The sequence below is a fragment of the Eleutherodactylus coqui genome, chromosome 11 (assembly GCF_035609145.1).
Source record: "Eleutherodactylus coqui strain aEleCoq1 chromosome 11, aEleCoq1.hap1, whole genome shotgun sequence".
NCBI classification, from domain to species: Eukaryota; Metazoa; Chordata; class Amphibia; order Anura; family Eleutherodactylidae; genus Eleutherodactylus; species Eleutherodactylus coqui.
This window is the reverse complement of record NC_089847.1, coordinates 137,590,112-137,611,231: the sequence shown is the minus strand read 5'-3', so window position 1 is coordinate 137,611,231 and position 21,120 is coordinate 137,590,112. Positions and strand designations below refer to the sequence as shown.

The 21,120-nt window shown below is 46.4% G+C and overlaps 1 protein-coding gene across 1 annotated transcript; it reads right to left on the bottom strand.

Moving 5' to 3' along the window:
* Positions 1-1,296: 1,296 nt before the first annotated feature.
* TPH1 (tryptophan hydroxylase 1) lies at positions 1,297-19,027 on the bottom strand. The gene is made up of 11 exons (XM_066582538.1): positions 18,926-19,027; positions 14,245-14,382; positions 13,830-14,013; positions 12,919-13,019; positions 12,658-12,725; positions 11,491-11,687; positions 10,312-10,447; positions 7,809-7,935; positions 5,414-5,509; positions 4,920-5,053; positions 1,297-1,582 (listed from the first exon to the last, which is right to left on the bottom strand). The coding sequence occupies exons 1-11, from the start codon at positions 19,013-19,015 to the stop codon at positions 1,408-1,410; spliced, it is 1,446 nt and encodes a 481-aa protein (XP_066438635.1). The 5' UTR covers positions 19,016-19,027; the 3' UTR covers positions 1,297-1,407.
* Positions 19,028-21,120: the final 2,093 nt, after the last annotated feature.

Genomic DNA, 21,120 nt, shown 5'->3' with positions numbered 1-21,120 from the left:
TAAGGCCTCCTGCACACGGCAGAGCCGGATACCGCATGCGGAATACCACAGCGAAATCCAGCCCTGGGAGCAGCTGGATCTGCGTGTTGCTAGTTACTTTAGTTTTCATCTGTCCTGCGGATGGTCCGCATGGTTCGCCGATCGATTTCCCATAGCATGCTATGGGTGGTATTTGCTGCGGATCCACAGTGCGGACGCCCATTGCAGCTTCTGCAGCAAATATCCACCCGTGTGCAGGAGGCCTAAATTTTGAAAGATTGTTGCTTGCCCATCCAACCAGTCAGCTTATCCTAAGGATTGATCATCAATAGTTGATCAGCGGGGATCGGCCACTCAGGATCACCTGATTGAAGAGGCGCAGCGTCCTCTCAGACTAATGACGTAACGTTCATTTGTCACATGGCTGAGGAGGGATTTCAACACTCAACTACTTCCTCTACTTACTATGACACTGTCATGGCAGCTACTGCAGCACCATTAGGGGGACCTTACTGCACACAGATTAATACAGCCACCACAATAGGGAGCTGACTGTATGCAGATACATAAAACCACCACTAGGAGGAGTTCACGTTTTACAGATTTATGCATCATTTAGTAGGAGGAGCTTACTACATCCAGCTTTATACAGCCACCATTATTGGGAGCTCCCTCCATACACATATATACAGCTGCTACAATGGGGAGCTGACGGTATAAAGATACATAGAACCACTACTAGGGGTAGTTCATTGTTTTAAAATACATACAGCCACCACTAGGGGGAGCTCAGTGTATACAGATTTATACAGCTTCCAAATAATATAATGATAGCTTTATATGTGGAGAGCTCCCCCTAGAGGTGGCTGCAGGCAGCCAGAATGATATCGCTTATCAAGTCTGAAAAATTGAGCTTTCCTATATATATATATATATATATTAATCAGTGTAGAATTTTGGGCCTAAGAGCAGAATGGTGGAAATGGTTGATTTAGCGGATTTCTCAGTGGTATGAGGGGCCCATTCTGATCTTTGCTATGGGGCCAGCAAAAACAGAGGCTTGTTGATGCTACTTGTTGACAAGTTTAAAGAATCCCAAAGTGACACTTTGTAGCATTCTATTTATGCACATATAGTAAGTAGAAGACCAACATCTATGTAGTAAGAGATACTCATTGATAAAGCCAGACGTCGCCTCGGCTGGGACATTTTGGCGCTACAGCGAGCTTCTCAGCGAGGACAATCATTACAGATAATCAACTCTACTTCTACTCATTCGCTTACAAAAATAAATCTCTGGACAATCGGGTCCCATTCAGGTTCCAGGATAGAATTTCATACACAGATATTATCCTGAAACAAGCAGATGTATCGTAACGCTTCGTGCAGATCGTTGGCCTTTGACCTTCGTCTTCCAGGATCACCCAATCAAACGCCGAGCTGCTTGTTCATCTTATTCAGAGCGTCATTGACAATATCTAGTTCGTGGCGCAATTCACTCACCAAATTGGTGATGCTGCGGGTGTCTTTAAGGATCAGTACGCTTTGGGTGTACGGATTGTATTTCAGTCCAAATGGTCGCTTGATGGTCTTTGCAAACTCCCTGTTGGTAGAAAATAACAGAAATATAATCCTTACAGTTCTTCCCCAGCAGAGAGTCTCGAAATAAACTCGTGGGTCCCAACCATCTAGATTTTGGGGGATAGCCCAAAGAGATATGCCAAGGATCTTTTTACATGGAGTGATTTGCTCCAGTAGATCAGCACCAATCAATAAGATTGGCAGTTGTCTACTTGGCTTTTGCACAGACCGATTCGCACTCTATACAAGATGAATGATGATTAACTCCTTCCCAGCCTGCGCTGTACATGTTTGGCACACAACAAGTGTCTGTGTATGCAGTGAGCTCAAGGGCTAAAGCGTTCAGGGGTGATGTTGGTTGCCATGGCCACCCGCAGCTGTTCTTCCCTGCTACACCTCCAATCCATTAGTTTCTGGCTTTGCTTTCGGCAATCCAAGATGACTGCAACAATTTTTGGCCTTCTTAATGCACACTGTGCACTGTTCTCTGATTGGCCAGTGCAGATCACGTGACCAACTCTTGCCAATCAGAGAGCAGGTATAGTGAGAGGGTCACTGAAAGGCACTATTACTGTAAGGGGGGTCACTGAAGAGCACTATTACTATGAGGGGGTCAATGAGAGACACTATTACTATGAGGAGGTCAATGAGGGGGAACTATTACAATGAGGGGGTCACTGAGAGCCACTATTATTGTAAGGAGGTCACTGAGGAACACTATTACTGTGAGGGGTGTCACTGAAGAGCACTATTACTATGAGGGGGTCAATGAGGGGCACTATTATTGTGAGGGGGTCACTGAGGGGCACTATTACTGTGAGGCGGTCACTGAGGGGCACTATTACTGTGAGGGGTGCCACTGAGGGGCACTATTACTATGAGGGGGTCACTGAGGGGCACTGTTACTGTATTAAGGTCACCAAGGGGCACTATTACTGTGAGGAGGTCACTGAGGGGCACTATTACTGTGAGGAGGTCACTGAGGGGCACTATAACTGTGAGGGGGTCACTGAGGGGCACTATTACTGTGAGGTGGTCACTGAGAGGCACTATTATTGTGAGGAGGTCACTGATGGGCACTATAACTGTGAGGGGGTCACTGAGGGACACTATTACTGTGGGGGGATCACAGAGGGGCACTATTACTGCGAGGGTATCACTGAGGGGCAATAATACTATGAAGAGGTCACTGAGGGGCTACTATTACTGTGAGGGGGTCATTGAGGGGCACTATTACTGTGAGGTGGTTACTGAGGGGCACTATTACTCTGAGGAGATCAATGAGGGGCAGTATTACTGTAAGGAGGTCACTGAGGGGCACTATTACTGTGAGGACGTCACTGAGGGGCAGTATTACTGTGAGGAGGTCACTGAGGGGCACTATTACTGTGAGGACGTCACTGAGGGGCACTATTACTGTGAGGGGATCACTGAAGGACACTATTATTGTGAGGAGGTCACTGAGGGGCATTATTACTTTGAGGAGGTCACTGAGGGGCACTATTACTGTGAGGGGATCACTGAGGGGCACTATTACTGTGATGGGATCACTGAGGGGTACTATTACTGTGAGGAGGTCACTGAGGGGCACTATTACTGTAAGGGGGTCACTGAGGGGCACTATTACTGTGAGGATGTCACTGAGGGGCACTATTACTGTGACGGGGTCACTGAGGGACACTATTACTGTAATGAGGTCACCGAGGGGCACTTTTAGTGTGAGGAGGTCACTGAGGGGCACTATTGGTGTGAGGGAGTAACTGAGAGGCACTATAACTGTGAGGAGGTCACTGAGGGGCAGTATTACTGTAAGGAGGTCACTGAGGGGCACTATTACTGTGAGGACGTCACTGAGGGGCAGTATTACTGTAAGGAGGTCACTGAGGGGCACTATTACTGTGAGGACGTCACTGAGGGGCAGTATTACTGTAAGGAGGTCACTGAGGGGCACTATTACTGTGAGGACGTCACTGAGGGGCAGTATTACTGTGAGGGGATCACTGAAGGACACTATTATTGTGAGGAGGTCACTGAGGGGCACTTTCACTGTGAGGGGGTCACTGAGGGGCACTATTACTTTGAGGAGGTCACTGAGGGGCACTATTATTGTGAGGGGATCACTGAGGGGCACTATTACTGTGATGGGATCACTGAGGGGTACTATTACTGTGAGGAGGTCACTGAGGGGCACTATTACTGTGAGGGGGTCACTGAGGGGCACTATTACTGTGAGGGGGTCACTGAGGGGCACTATTACTGTGACGGGGTCACTGAGGGGCACTATTACTGTAAGGAGGTCACTGAGGGGCACTATTAGTGTGAGGAGGTCACTGAGGGGCACTATTAGTGTGAGGAGGTCACTGAGGGGCACTATTACTGTGAGGGGGCCACTGAGGGACACTTACTGTAAGGAGGTCATTGAGGGACACTATTAGTGTAAGGAGGTCACTGAGGGGCACTATTAGTGTGAGGAGGTCACTGAGGGGCACTATTACTGTAAGAAGGTCACTGAGGGGCACTATTACTGTGAGGAGTTCACTGAGGGGCACTATTACTGTGAGGGGGTCACTGAGGGGCACTATTACTGTGAGGGGATCACTGAGGGGCACTATTACTATGATGAGGTCACTGAGGGGCACTATTACTCTAAGGAGGTCACTGAGGGGCACTATTAGTGTGAGGGGATCACTGTGGGGCACTATTACTGTGAGGAGGTCACGGAGGGGCACTATTACTGTGAGGGGATCACTGAGGGGCAGTATTACTGTGAGGGTATCATTGAGGGGTACTATTACTTTTACGAGGTCACTGAGGGGCACTATTAGTGTGAGGAGGTCACTGAGGGGCACTATTGCTGTGACAGGACATAAAGGGTGTGGCTTAATGTTAAATTTACTGTCGTGCACACAAGAGTTGCCCCGTTTTAGTTGTTTGAAAGTTGACAGGTATGACCATTCTTCGCAGTCTCACAGGCAGGCATGGTGCATGGAGGGGCACTATTACTGTGACAAGGGTCATGGAAGGGCACTATTACTGTGATGAGGTCACAGAAGGGCACTATTACTATGACGGGGTCATGGAGCGGCACTAATACTGAGAGGGGGTCACTGAGGAGCACTATTACTGTGACAGGGGTCATGGAGGGGCACTAATACTGAGAGGGGGTCACTGAGGAGCACTATTACTGTGACAGGGGTCACGGAAGGGCACTATTACTGTGACAGGGGGAACAGAAGGGCACTATTACTGTGACAGGGGGCACAGAAGGGCACTATTCCTGTGACAGGGATCATGGAGGGGCACTAATACTGAGAGGGGACGCAAAGTGTGTGGCTTAATGTTAAATGTACTGAACGTACCTCATTTTTCCTTTGGCTTCTTCAAAACTCTCTGAATAAAAGTAGACCTCCTGGAAGGTGGTAATGATGCACTCTTGAGTGCAGGTCACCACAGGGTCAAAAGGCTTCACTTTGGCATTCCCTGAGAGTGAGTGCTACAAAAGGATCAAAAACACAAATGTTTTATGCGTTTGTTTAGCATCTAACATTGGACATTATAAATTAATTTCTGTATTCTGTAGCTGTAAGAAAGATCTAAATGGCTTCATTAATCACTTCCACCGCTATGTGGAGCTTTTGCACTACTGCCTGATTGAAAGTGTTTTGTACTCTTAACAGCACTCCGTGTGGTCTGGTCTGGTATTGCAAGTTTTCCATATTTTAATGTAAAGGATTATATAGTAATGACAGTATTCCAGAGTTATCGTATACCTTATTACTGCCCTATTCCCTGGATGCTTCTCAACAAATGTGATCCAGTTTCCTTCCACTTTAAGTTTTGCATGGACCCTTACCTTGAGTTCACTAATGGAAGAGAGCAACCCGGCCCCGTACACTTTCAGTTTCCCCTCCTGCTTACACAAGCCGAATTCCACTGTGAAAAAGTAGCACTGTGAAAATAAAATGAGATGAAATATAAATGAATACATACTAGACAGCAGCGGATTACCCCTTTAATTATCATTATCTGCCCCCTCATTTAGATAATCTCATTTTCAATGATCCATCATGGCTTTAAACAGAAAATAACTTTGTCATGCGTTGTTTTTCTGTGACTGTACCTTTAAAGCAAGTTTCCGATCAGCCTTATGTGACTCCACCCCTTACCTGAAGCCCCACCCCTTTAGTCTGGAAGAGCATTCTCACTTCCTATGATGGGTTTGCACAGACTGCATGGATGGCATTTTGTTGACTTCCTGGACAACCGCTGTATGGCTACTTAATAGAGATGATGCACGCGGGCGGCACATTGTAAAAAAACGGCATCATCTGCAACTCTGATCCAACTTCTCGGATGACGGTTGCCCATTCAAGTCAATGGTTGCACCGAAAACAAATGCATTACCTATTTTTGTCCATATTAAGGACTAAAATAGACCACAAGTGCATATTGGTGCATAAAATCAGGTCTCCTTCCTTGCATTTTTTTGGCGCACAAAAATACGCACCGCTTCGGCCGCTTTCACACAGCCGAGAAAATCTGTGAGATTTGTGCATTGTGAGACACACAACTTGTACGAATGTGAATCTCATTCTTTATAATGGGGTTATATACATCACAGTGCGGGAAAAATTCATGGCATGTCCGATTTTTGGGCGATCCCTCTGATCGCCTCGCTCATTGTCTTCAATGGGGCCAGAAAACACAGTGCGCGGTGCGCCAGCTGCATGGTTTCGCCTTAAAAATAATGGGAAACACTTGCTAAACCTCTTTCAGCCGCGCCGGAGGGTCGCTATTGGAAGTGATGCTGTGTCAAAAATGGCTTGCATTCGCAAAGAAATCGCACGCTCCGGAGCGCAATTTCAGCCGAGTTTCACGGCCCAATATTGCGCTTGCCCTTGTGAAACTAGGCTTATATAAGCAAAAAAAAAAATCACAAGAAGGACCAGAATACACGGGGAATAGGCGAGGGAAAATACTGCATACGCACGGACCAAAATACTGCGCATTCCCCGTGTATTTGCTTGTTTTTTTCATGCACGTGTATTAGCAGCGCTTTTCGTACACGCAAAAACAATTCAGTGAGATCCATTGCTTTCCGTGTAAATACAGAGTGATTGTATGATGCGCATTCACTACGTATTTACGCATTCGCATTCACTGCAATGGGCTTATATGGAGCAAAGTAGGAGCCGCAGATCTGAATACGCCAATGCAAGTCAATGGAGTTTTATGGTGACCGCCCACTAGCGTTTGCAAATTTGCAGTGTTTTTTTTCGAGGTGTCTATGGGACTTTCTAATGTTAAAAACGCATCGCGGCAAAATCGCAATTTACCGCGAAATCGCGATTTTGTGTGATGTGATTTTAACATTAACAAGTCCCATAGACCCCTGGGGGGGGGGGGGGGGGAAACACTGCGAATTTCGCTGTGAAATAGAAATATAGTGGGTAGTCACCCGTATATATATATATAGACCGCTGTATAATATTATATATATATATATATATATATATATATATATTTCTGTGTGGGATAAAAAGAACTGTAGTGGATAGTCCCCCTCTATGACTATCACCCATACGCAGTGTTAATGCGTATGTACAGCTTTTATTGCAGTAGGGCTCTATTGCACGTAATACGCGGTAAAATGGAGCAGGCTGCGCTCTATTATCTGCGTGTATTATAAGCAATAAGAAAACGTTAGTGTAAACGGGTCAATGAAAATCAACGTACTCTCATTGACTCCATCCACGGCGTATTACGCAATGAAGATGTGGCAGATGTAGCAGCAGGGAATTCTTTTAACTAGCAGGGGTGAAGGAAACATCTGCCGCATGCGGGGGTCACGGCAGAGGGTACGTTTTTTTTTTACACTAAAATGATTGTTTTTCAGGGAAGAGCTTATATGTAAAGCCCTTCCATGAAAAACAATTCCGCGGTGACGGCAGCAGCTGCTTCTCCATTGAATACAATGCACGCAGCTGCATGCACGCTCGTGTGAAGCCACCCTTAGCAACTGATTATTGCAATACGGACCACGTGCTGAAATACTGATGCATACCATCCCATCGGTGTCCGTATATACACTTGTGTGATATGGATCCGTGGCTACTTATATAGGGGAACCCTGTGTACAGATCTGGGGGTCACTGAGTCCCAGCAATCACTCATCCACGTGATGGGCTCCTGTGTAACATTACTATGGCAGCACAGAACACCCCGTATGCCTCCACATCTCTACCTACCGTGGCAAGCTTCTGAACAGCTTCATCCGATGCCCCCAAGGATGCCAGTCCAATCTCCTGGGAAAACTGGGCAAAACTGGGCTCTGCCAGAAGAGGAACGTGTCCAAGAAGCTCGTGGCAAGTATCACTAAAAACCACATCAAGGCGAAACATTGTTAGTGCGTTACGTGTAATACTAACTGCAACATAAAACAGCACAAAGCAGCGAATCCTCAGCACATGACAGCAGGTAGAGGAGAGGGACGGTGTAACGCGGGGTCTGAGTGCTCCATGTCTAAGGTACCCTTACCTGGGCCGATGGTCGCCCAAATAATAGCTCTAACGAGCGGTTTATGGGCATCCCGATGTGTATACAACCCAACCCCCATCCCGGGCCTGGCGCTGAGCGAGACCCCACTCAGTAGTCACTAGTCGTTCCGTTTTGGTGAGCTGAAACACGACTACTGAGCAACTGCCTGTGTGCAGTGAATGGTGGCTGGAGGAGATCTCTGAGCGGCTGCCTGTGTGCAGTGAATGGCAGCTGGAGGAGATCTCTGAGCGGCTGCCTGTGTGCAGTGAATGGTGGCTGGAAGAGATCTCTGAGCGGCTGCCTGTGTGCAGTGAATGGTGGCTGGAGGAGATCTCTGAGCAACTGCCTGTGTGCAGTGAATGGTGGCTGGAGGAGATCTCTGAGCGGCTGCCTGTGTGCAGTGAATGGTGGCTGGAGGAGATCTCTGAGCGGCTGCCTGTGTGCAGTGAATGGTGGTTGGAGGAGATCTCTGAGCGGCTGCCTGTGTGCAGTGAATGGTGGCTGGAGGAGATCTCTGAGCGGCTGCCTGTGTGCAGTGAATGGCGGCTGGAAGAGATCTCTGAGCGGCTGCCTGTGTGCAGTGAATGGTGGTTGGAGGAGATCTCTGGCGCACTCGGCCTCCATTCCCTGAACGACCCTCGCTCCTCTGCAGAAGCATGAGTGCGACAGTCGCTGGGTTTAATGCACCCGGCAGTCGTATTCTGTAAAGGCACCTTCCGCCTTTGGCCCCCATATGTTCCTTATTTCAGAAGGTTAATAAAAGCATCCAAACAGCGCCTCTCCTGTCTGCAGGTCGTGGCTGATATTAGCACTCAGTTTCATTCAAATGAATATTGCAATAGCCGACACGATGGGGGGGGGGGGGGGGGAGTTGTTTCTGGGGAAAAAGCAGAGCGTTCCCTTTGATTCGATTTTTTTTTTTTAATAAATAGTATTAAAGGGTTTGTCCAAGTTGTAATTTTTTCGTACAGCCCGTTCCCCATGCACTAACGTAAACGCCTCTCCCGCTGTTTCCTGCGGCGCTGCTCCGGGTCCCCCTCTAAGCATGCTTACACGCTGCCCAGATGGTTTACGGGACGTCGCAGGCGCTGCAGCCAATCACAGAGCTCAGAAACCGATGGCCTCATTTATCAATGCTATGCAAGAGGAAAATGGTCCGTGCTGCCCCACAGCAGCCAATCACAGCGCAGCTTTCTTCTTATCTCAGCAGTTTGTGACATGAAGCTGCGCTCTGATTGGTTGCTGTGGGGCGACAAAGACAGTCCAGCTGTTAGTGTTGATAAATTAGACCCAGACAGGTAGACTGTCCTTGTTGTCCGTAGCAGCCAATCAGAGCTCAGATTCAATTTCCTATATTGCTGTGGTAAAATGAAAGCTGCGCTGTGATTGGCTGCTACGGGTGACCGGGACGGCTCCCTTTTTTTTTGTTTTGGAAACATTTTTTTTAACCCTTTAAATATAAGTGACTTTTAGTTATCCCCGCCTTCCCAGAGCCTGGAGTTCTTCTGTTTGTCTCTATTGCCCCGTAGACATAGGAGGACGTGTTTTTTGTAGCACGAGTTTTAAAAATGCAAGTGAGAAAAAATGAAAAAAATACAATTGCGCCATTTTCTGGAACTTCTGGCATTGCGTCTGTCTTTTTTGTGACGTTCACCGTGAGGGATAAATAGTGCAGCATTTTACGGATGTGCCGATAATGATTATGTTTAAACGGGTAAAGGTCCATTTTTGAACATTTAAAGGCCGGGAGCGCACCACGGTATTCCAGCTCCGTGTTTGCGTCCGTAGTACGGAGTGCGCCCAGCTCGACTTACATGTAAATCACCTGGCCTCATGCCGAAATATTAAAGAGACGGCACTCTCCTATTCTGTCCCCCCAGGATGCAGTGTACCGGCTCCCGATCTCGTACTCACTGTAGAAGTCAGATGGCAGCTGCAGCCAATCAGAGGACACAATGCCACCAATCTGAACTCCAGGCATCATGGCGCCCAGAATGTGATCACTCATGCCAGGAGAGCAGGCGGCGACCCTGTGGCCTCTCATTGGCTGTCAGTAAGGATCGGGATCGCTCTGAGAGCCAATACACTATTTCCCAGGACAGATGAGTATAGTCTCTCTTGTTATTTTGAGGCGCGGTCATGGAAGGTCCCTTACCACTCTAGATGTTAGAGATTGTCTGCAAACACTAATACCAAGTAATAAACTGTACTTACGGCTCAGGGGTGTACAGGGGGTCCGAGCTGTGCCGCACGTACTGGGTGCAGTGGAAGACACGAAATGCCAAGCCAGCCAAGAAGTCTCTCGGAGACAAATACCCGGCGACGGGGCGGATGGTAAATCCTGTGCGCTCTGCCAAAAAGAAGAATTAAAAAAAGATGAAGTCCTACGTGCCCCCTGGCAGGCTGGCTCCTGGTTGGCACAGCAAACATTAGCGCAATATCCTCACTTTTTCTGAGCGCAAGTTTGAACTGTAAAATTTCCAGATGACATAAAATGGGTCTTGAATGGCAGACGAGGTCCCTGTGGCCCCCTGTGTGCCGCCATATGGTGCTCCGTAAGGCCGATGCGGTGTGAACAGAGTGACTCTTGTTGAGCCCGTATGTAGTCATCGTTAACATGACCGACGCATCGTGATAACTCATGTTATACATTGTGTATTGTAGTTATCATAGTCGTTACGTGTCAAGGTAATGTTTGCTACATCTGTATGTCTGATAATAATCTGAGCCCACAACTGAGCGCCGCCTGCTGTATACTGCGGCTGCGAAATAACCAAGGATGTATTGTAATGTCATATATCATTCCTGTGTAATGCGGTACTGTATTATCAATGCAAGATGGCGTCCCACAACTGGACCTCGTACAGCCGGCGCTTGGGGCTGCCCACTTTATTACAGGCTCAATTTTTTGCTCGACCACAAACAGACCAGGTGCGGCCCGATCCGGCTATGAGGGCACGCTGGCACCACCAACCACGTATGGTTGGGGAGTCCCCACCATCTCCCCTTCATCTGCAGAGCGCAATTTTATAACAGCGAAGCTGAAATTACCCAGACGAGCGCGACGTCCACCAGACCGCTATCACACTCTTACATCTGCAACTTCTATGTGATTTTTTTACTAGGAATAATGTTATAATGGCGTTGGGCGCAACTACCAGAGAGAAAAATGTGCCATGCTGCAGTTTTTCCATCTCCTAACACGGCTGTGAGCGAAAAATCACACATTAACATAATGGGCTCTCATTTCCTGGGTCTCACAACGTGCAAAACTCACGGGAAAATCGCCCGCGCGAATACGGCCTGAGACCAAGTGGAGTCCGTGCTGCCAGCTCCTCTCTCCACCCTCTCTATACACTCCCCTGAGGAGCAGGGTCCTAATTAATCTCTTACCTTTAAGAAATCTTGAGACGTCTTCCAGTTGGGGGATGTTGTCTTCCCGGTACCCGCAGTGCTTGGTCAGCAGCGGCAGGTTCTTCAGGTACTCTCGGCAGGCGTGGGTCGGGTATAGTTTATTCAGCTCTCGAAACACTGTGCCCCAAGTCTTCACCTCCTCTTCAGTGAATTCAATGCGATTTATGGGATCCCCGCTGCGGAAGATAGAGGGTTGTTACTATAATAGAAGGGTGGGTGCAATATGCATATAATGTCCTGTATATTATACCCTGTAATTGGTGTTTAGTATATAGGACATATACTCCCTGTCTTATCTATATGGGCGCTGCAGTTAGTTGGGTGCACTTTATGGCAGCTGCAATGAATAGGAGTCAAAGAGTTTTTCCAAATACCCCAAACATTGGTGGCAGTTGGGTTTACCTACATGACCGCTGCAGCCAGTGGCAGACCAGACAGGGATGTCACAAGTGACTTCTACATTAGAAGCCCCCATGACAGGCTTACGGGACATAACCAGGACTTACGGTTTGGTGATGTCACCTATCAGTTGGCGTGGCGCCGGAGAGCCCAAAACAATATAAAATAACTCGTAATCCCCCTTTAAACTGGTTCTCCCACTAATGACATTTATAGGGGATAAATATTCGATCACTGGGGGTCCAACCTCTGGGACCCCCCAGCACTCCTACCCTGAGTTCCCCATGTGACTGGAGCAGTGGTGTGCTTGTGTGACCGAGGAAGGTTGTCAAGGGCAATTCAATCATATGGGAGTGAATGGAGCGATGGTCACGGGAAATTGGTGCACAGATGTCAGGATTGCTGGGGGCCCCAGAGGTCGGGCCCCCAGCATCAGACATTCAGCTCCTCTGTGTGTGGGGGATAAATGTCTTTAGTGAGGGACCCCTTTTAATTTAGATATATCTTGGAATATTAGTCTACAGAAAAGTGACCAATTCCGATTCCTCTTCCAGAGACGCGAGAGTGACAGCGATCTGCATGCAACCTCATCTGAGTATAGTGTTACCACGCGGTACAACAGAGCGGTCATTAACTTCTCCGTCCTTTAATAGTAAAAATCAGACGACTCCGCTCATTCTGCCCCAATCTATAGCAAAGCCTAAGCTGGCAACTAAGCTGCTGAGAACACGAATACTGGCTACGTACTGTCTGTAGTTCATCGCCACATCTGCAAAATACTTCCTTCTCTTGCGATACACGTTGTCCTTGAAACCCTAAGGAGAAAATAAAGTAAAGGGTTAAAGTGCGCCCAGTAGAAGTACTAAAGTACAAGCAAAGTCTAGAGGGCGCTGCCAACGTGCGGCATATTGCTGGAACGGTAAAGGATGGGGTCATAAAACTACTGCATTGCCTTTACGGTCAGCGGCCCTTGAGGAACCTCCATCTACTTGTAGCACCACTACTCACCGGGTGGTCCGCGTCCAGATCCGATCCGTACATCAGCACTCTGTTCGCACATTTATCCAGATCGGAGATTTTTGTGGGAAACCAGGGAACGCTCTCCATATCTGCGAAGATAGATAAAGGTCCTTATTAGACAATCGTCGGCTCTATCGCTGGTGTCCATCAAAGGTAAGGAGGATGCTGGGATATGAAGGGTATGGAGATTGGGTAAAGCTGCTAATTAAAGGGCTCTGCATGTGGATATCTCATTGGACAGCAGCATCAGTAGAAGTGATGATTCCGGATCTAGAAGGGGAGCGATAGTAACTTGGGTTCACGGTGCAGCCAGCCAAAATACGAGAGTTTAGGACAACTAACTTCTCCTTATTTGTGAAATAATTAACCAGCAATGAATCCGGTGTTGGGGTGCGGGGCCTTCATCGGTTCAGCTGGAGATAATGATTGTTGTCGCTGCTGTTGCTGCTGTCCCCATGACTGTTGTCGTTGTTCCAGTTTTGATTTGCTGATGATTATTATGACCATTTTTGATTGTCGTTATGGATTTTCTATTATTATCATATTTTTGCACCCAACCTATGGATGACTTTTGAGGTGACCTTTATTTTATCTTTCCACGCCTCGTCTTCTCTTCCACATTTCCTTTTTAAATATTACCATTCACTGTAGTAACATTTCCAGTAAACTGATGAAGGGTCGCCGCACCCGAAACGTGTTTTTATTGCTGGTTATTTACATAAATACAGAGAAGTTGGATGTCATGAACTCCCGTATTTTGGATGGCTGCATCTACTCTACGGCCCCTCTTGCTCGGTTGGTACCAATTTTCTACATTGGTTTTGCTCCACCCATCCTTTTCTGTTTCCATCACCACGATTCTAGTTCTGTCTGACAGCCCGTTGTCGCCAGGCTCTTACCGTCCTCCTCGACACTGAAGTTGTCCGGCGGGTTCATGGTGACCAGATTTACGTGCGGCCTGAGAAGCTGGAAGATCTCGTTAAGTTGCTCTCTGTTACTGTCGCAGTCCAGGAAGATTTCAAACTCCGAATTCCTTCTTTTTGACTTTCGAGATTCGATGTGAATGAGATTAACATGCTTCTCCTGGGGAGAAAACGGGAATGTTGGGTACTAGGTAATCGTTTACACTGGCCTGGTTCTTAAAGGGGACCCATGGGCATATTTTTTTCTTTTTCCCATTATGAAATCACCTGCAGATAGTGTAAAGATCGTCTATACAATCCTAGGGGGTCCCCTCCGCTGTGTTGGGGAGATTGGCTGCAATGTAATTACACCTGGAGGAGCCTTCATGTGAGGCAGAAACAATCAATGTACCTGAAAAAGTTTCAGCGCCTTGACAAGTCCTCCAACTTCATTCTTCAGGGAGAATACGACAGACGCTCGGCCCCTTTCTGCCACAATCTCATTGTTTTCTTTGTTGTCTTCACTTTTCATATAATTCGATTTATTGAACTGGAAGAAATAGAGAAACATAATTACATACATGATGGGGGATGGACGCCCCATGGGGACAGTGTCGGGGCCTATGGGGGCCTTTTGCTTTTAGCACCTGCAAAACAATGCAGAAGTCCAAAGATAGTGTGATGTAATGTAATCTGCGGAGCTCAGGTGTGTTATGGTGGTTGCTAAGGGGCCCCTGATTATCACCATCCGAGGGCCCAGATTACTATGACTGCCACTGTACATAGCCATGCCATCCAGCTGCTGAATCAATGCAGGTAAAACAGTCCTTAATTTGATAGCTTTTGGTGCAAGATCTGTGCAAGGGACCCTCACATGTACGCCAAGATCATATGTAATGGCCCCCTTTATTACAGCCCCGGCCCTCTCATGATTTGCGCTCCCCATGACCCCAGAATGCGGCAAAAATCACGTTACAATCAGTTTTAATGTGAATCCACATTAGATGGAAGATCCAGCGATCGAAGCGACTTCCAACTAGGCCGGTCATCGGTGCTGGGAGAGTCCAACGCTCTACCAGATGGGGGTCTAATACAGGGGCCGGTGGGTGTTTGCAATATATTATATATATATTAATAATGCCGCTTCTCCAGTGCTGTCCTGATACATCACACGTAAGATGGGGCACTAGAGCTCCGGTATAACTGCACCCTCTAGCAGGGGTGAAAAAGTTACTGTAGATTTGGGAATCTCTTAGAACATTAGTTTTGTGTTTTTGGTGACTGATCAATAAGGGTTAATTCACACAATGCCTTTATATCATGGTTTATGTTGCAATTTTTCCAAAATACGCCAAAAGCGCTGGAATAGTAATTAAGTAAATGCTTAATGTTTTGCAAAAATCCCAGCATTAACCATTATATGACCGCACTGGTGAATAAACCCCAAAACCTCCCGCAAATATCAATAGGAAACAACCAAAACTTTCCCAGCTCGTTGACCAGCTCCGCCGCACTAGAGCCGCTGCCTATTCAGAGCTGAACTGCTCCATGATCACTTCAGACACGTGTGCCCAGACTCATTTACCCATCAGACACTAAGTCTCCTCCTGTGCCCTTCTTAAGACGTCTGGAGATGAGATCTTGACTAATCTCCAGTCTTATAAACCGTCCACCTTACGTGATCAGGTGTAACAGCAGAGCCAGCGCTCCACAGGGATGACAGCGTCTTCAGTCATGGAAGGCGCTCCACGTAATAAGGCATCAGTCTAGGTCTGTCCATTAGTCTTATGTCTCAAGACAATGTGTGTCGTCTTATCAAGGTCTCCAGACCTTGTAGTTCTACCTCCTCTCATTCCAGCTGGGACAGACATGATTTGGGATTGTTCATCCCAGTGATTACAAGATGTAGCGGCAAAACCTGATGGATGATGGAAGACCTCCTGCACCAAACTGGTCATTGCACGTTGGCTATAATGAGACACCATGGCCCTTATTGAGTGATGTGGAGACCAAACTGTACTTGGACCAGCTTTTCATATCCTGGTCTAAGTAAACGGTGCGCCAAGCTGCAAGCAATAAATGTCTTAATGTACAAGCTTCTTAAAGTGGTTTTCCAGGCAGCAGAAGTCTGAAGGAAGCCGCTTCTCCGACTCCCATGTAGCCACCGGCGCTCATAATTGCAGGTGCAGCTGTCATTGAAATCAATGGTCACTGCACTTGTAATTGTAGGAATTGCTTAATTGTACAAAGAGTAGAGGGGGAAGTGGTTGTCGGATGTAGGAACAATGAGGGGGGAGGTGGTCACAGGATGTAGGAAGAAAGGAGGGGGAGGTGGTTACAGGATGTAGGAAGAAAGGAGGGGAGGTGGTTACAGGATGTAGGAAGAAAGGAGGGGGAGGTGGTCATGCGATGTATGAAGAGTGGGGGGGAAGTGGTCATGGGATGTAGGAAGAGTGGGGGAGAGGTGGTCATGGGATGTAGGAAGAGTGGGGGGGAAGTGGTCATGGGATGTAGGAAGAGTGGGGGAGAGGTGGTCATGGGATGTAGGAAGAGTGGGGGAGAGGTGGTCACGGGATGCAGGAAGAGTGGGGGACAGGTGATCACGGGATGCAGGAAGAGTGGGGGGAGGTGGTCACGGGATGCAGGAAGAGTGGGGGGTAGGTGGTCACGGGATGCAGGAAGAGTGGGGGGAGGTGGTCATGGGATGTAGGAAGAGTAGGGGGTAGGTGGTCATGGGATGTAGGAAGAGTAGGGGGGAGGTGGTCACGGGATGTAGGAAGAGTAGGGGGGAGGTTGTCATGGGATGTAGGAAGACTAGGGGGTAGCTGGTCACGGGATGCCGGAAGAGTGGGGGGTAGGTGGTCACAGGATGCAGGAAGAGTGGGGGACAGGTGGTCATGGGATGTAGGAAGAGTGGGGGACAGTTGGTCACGGGATGTAGGAAGAGTGGTGGGGAAGGTGGTCATGGGATGTAGGAAGAGTAGGGGGTAGGTGGTCACGGGATGCAGGAAGAGTGGGGGGTAGGTGGTCACGAGATGCAGGAAGAGTGGGGGACAGGTGGTCATGGGATGTAGGAAGAGTGGTGAGGAAGGTGGTTATGGGATGTAGGAAAAGTGGGGGGGAGGTGGTCATGGGATGTAGGAAGAGTAGGGGGTAGGTGGTCATGAGATGTAGGAAGAGTAGAAGGTAGGTGGTCACGGGATGCAGGAAGAGTGGGGGGAGGTGGTCACAGGATGTAGTGAGAGTGGGGAGGAGTTGGTCATGGTATGTAGGTAGAGTGGGGGAGGTAGTTAAAGGATGTAGGAAGAGTGGGGGGGAGCTGGTCAGGGATGGTGGAAGAGTCAGGGTGACGTGGACATGGGATGGCCCCTTTAGTGGTTTCCTTAAGAAATTAGATCCCACATTCAGATAATCGTCTCCTTCCACAGGAGCCATGGAATATAGTAGTCATGTAATTTGTATGAATTAACATGTCTTCTAACTGCCCACAAATGAAGCTTAAGGACTCCTGTAGGTCGGTGTCAGCATTTATGCCCCTGTAATATGGACAAGTGTAGCGGCCTGACCACAGGTCTACCGACCGGATCTCCTGGCATCAAAGGAATCTATGATACTGTGGGTTTGGGTCAGTGGACCCACGGATGGGCTGGGACACGTGTCCATGTTACTGACCCATAAATGCACTCATAATACACTTATATGGCGTTCAGTCTAAGGCCGGCTGAGTACTAGCGTGCGTCCGAGAGGCTCAGATACAACTTTTATCTGTCGGTGTGCTGTCTGCTACATGCGGGGCCTGTACATTGATATACTTGCATGTCATAATACTCAGCTATGATACAGACAGTAAGACATGTGATGAGTCCATGTCTGTATGACACTTGGTCGTGTGTGCTGCCTCATTGGGTATTATGGGTCTGATTGCCGCGCATCGCCCGTTATTTTCACATCTGACACCTGGATAAAGAATAGCCTCTGTATCGGGGGCCTTAAAGAGATTGTCTAAGGGGGATAAAAGCTTCCACCTTATGGTCCAGTTCCAACACTGGATCATGTGACACGGACCCTCTTCCCGTCACATCATTAAGGGGGACGGCTGTTCAGCCCGTTTACTATCTGAGCCGACTCCCTTCTGTGTCTCTGAAGTTGCTGTAACAGAAAAGGGGGCGGGCTCAGTTATTAAAATGATCCGAGCAGCCGTCCCCCTTAATGACGGGATGCCCACAGTGAGAGGCTCCTAGTACATGACCGGGGTCAGAGGTGGAGGTTCCATCACTGCCGGTTTGTAGAAGTATTTCGGCCCTGAAGGTATCCCCTTTAACACTTTGCATTTTTTTAGGTTTTGATCCCAATTTCAATTCCTCCTAGGTTTACCCACAATTTGATGTAAAACCGCAAATAACACCTCGTGATGTCACAAACTCAGCTCTGCTACACACACAATTTGTAAGGCAAATTATCAATTTTTTTCAATTTTTTTCAGTTTTTTTTCCAAATGTTGAAACTGTTTTAGTTATGTAACATTTATAAAATGTCATTGGCCTGAAAAACGCAGCAAATTTAAAGGAAAAAAAGATGCTAAAAAAAAGCCACGTTTCCTGTGGATCAAGAGTGAAATCTCACCGGCTCTGCAAACACCGCGAAGCAATGTTTTTGCTATTAAAAAAAAAGTCACTGCGCCAAAACGGTGGGAAAAAGTGGCATTTTTGCAAAAAAAAAAATTGAGAAAGTAGTTTTAATCCACACTGGGCATGGCGGGCATGTAAGGTAAAAACTGCTTCATAAACACCCGCATTATCATATTTCACAGTAGGAGAGCTGAGTTTGTCAGGAGGTTAGGAATCATGGTGCTAGCTCTATATGCCATCTGTGAATTTTCGTAAGACCACAAACAAATCTACGCCATTTTTGTTTTAACTTGGCGCACAGAAGAAAGACACAGCACGAGCTCTGCTACATCTGCATCCTCTATAAAGCACAACTAATTGGATGATAATTACATGATGATCTAAAACAACATAGAAGTAAAGATAAAGTTAACAAAGCATTTCTCAGCTCTCCCGGTCTGCAGCGTCGCTGCGCAAAAGTCTTACCTCATTATTCAGCTGCTTATCATCAAAACTTATGTTGACAGAGTCAAAAGACTTTACTCGGCGGGGTCGGTCGGCTCTGTGGCTGTACATGCCTGTGTGGATGAAGCAGAGTGCACAGTGCTCTGGGTTGGTGTGTAGTGCAGCCTGGGTGACACTAGACCTTCTGATCACCGGCAGCCCGACACCAGTACTTATACCAGGGGAGGGGGAGGGGGGGCACTGTCATAAGCTCCTCCAAAAGCAAATGGGAAAAGTGGGAGAGATGAACGTCAAAGGGGACATTAACTGCAGCTGAAAAGGGGGGAAAAGGGAAAAAGATGATGCTTCCCGACTTCCAAAATGAGGAGGAACAAACTAGAAGTTATATTGTACATAGGGGGCAGTATTATAGTAGTTATATTCTTGTACATAGGGAGCAGTATTATAGTAGTTATATTCTTGTACATAGGGGGCAGTATTATAGTAGTTATATTCTTGTACATAGGAGGCAGTATTATAGTAGTTATATTCTTGTACATAGGGGGCAGTATTATAGTAGTTATATTCTTGTACATAGAGGGCAGTATTATAGTAGTTACATTCTTGTACATAGGGGGCAGTATTATAGTAGTTATATTATTGTACATAGGGGGCAGTATTATAGTAGTTATATTCTTGTACATAGGGGGCAGTATTATAGTAGTTATATTCTTGTACATAGGGGGCAGTATTATAGTAGTTATATTCTTGTACATAGGGGCAGTATTATAGTAGTTATATTCTTGTACATAGGGGGCAGTATTATAGTAGTTATATTCTTGTACATAGGGGGCAGTATTATTGTAGTTATATTCTTGTACATAGGGGGCAGTATTATAGTAGTTATATCCTTGTACATAGGGGGCAGTATTATAGTAGTTATATTCTTGTACATAGGGGGCAGTATTATAGTAGTTATATTCTTGTACATAGGGGGCAGTATTATTGTAGTTATATTCTTGTACATAGGGGGCAGTATTATAGTAGTTATATCCTTGTACATAGGGGGCAGTATTATAGTAGTTATATTCTTGTACATAGGGGGCAGTATTATAGTAGTTATATTCTTGTACATAGGGGGCAGTATTATAGTAGTTATATTCTTGTACATAGGAGGCAGTATTATAGTAGTTATATTCTTGTACATAGGGGGCAGTATTATAGTAGTTATATTCTTGTACATAGGGGGCAGTATTATAGTAGTTATATTCTTGTACATAGGGGGCAGTATTATAGTAGTTATATTCTTGTACATAGGAGGCAGTATTATAGTAGTTATATTCTTGTACATAGGGGGCAGTATTATAGTAGTTATATTCTTGTACATAGGGGGCAGTATTATAGTAGTTATATTCTTGTACATAGGAGGCAGTATTATAGTAGTTGTATTCTTGTACATAGGAGGCAGTATTATAGTAGTTATATTCTTGTACATAGGAGGCAGTATTATAGTAGTTATATTCTTGTACATAGGGGCAGTATTATAGTAGTTATATTCTTGTACATAGGGGGCAGTGTTATAGTAGTTATATTCTTGTACATAGGGGGCAGTATTATAGTAGTTATATTCTTGTACATAGGCGGCAGTATTATAGTAGTTATGTTCTTGTACATAGGCGGCAGTATTATAGTAGTTATGTTCTTGTACATAGGGGGCAGTATTATAGTAGTTATAATCTTGTACATAGGGGCAGTATTATGCCAGTTATATTCTTGTACATAGGTGCAGTATTATAGTAGTTATATTCTTGTACATAGGGGGCAGTATTATAGTAGTTATATTCTTGTACATAGGAGGCAGTATTATAGTAGTTATATTCTTGTACATAGGGGGCAGTATTATAGTAGTTATATTCTTGTACATAGGAGGCAGTATTATAGTAGTTATATTCTTGCACATAGGGGGCAGTATTATAGTAGTTATACTCTTGTACATAGGAGGCAGTATTATAGTAGTTATATTCTTGTACATAGGGGGCAGTATTATAGTAGTTATATTCTTGTACATAGGAGGCAGTATTATAGTAGTTATATTCTTGCACATAGGGGGCAGTATTATAGTAGTTATATTCTTGTACATAGCCGGCAGTATTATAGTAGTTATGTTCTTGTACATAGGCGGCAGTATTATAGTAGTTATAATCTTGTACATAGGGGCAGTATTATGTCAGTTATAT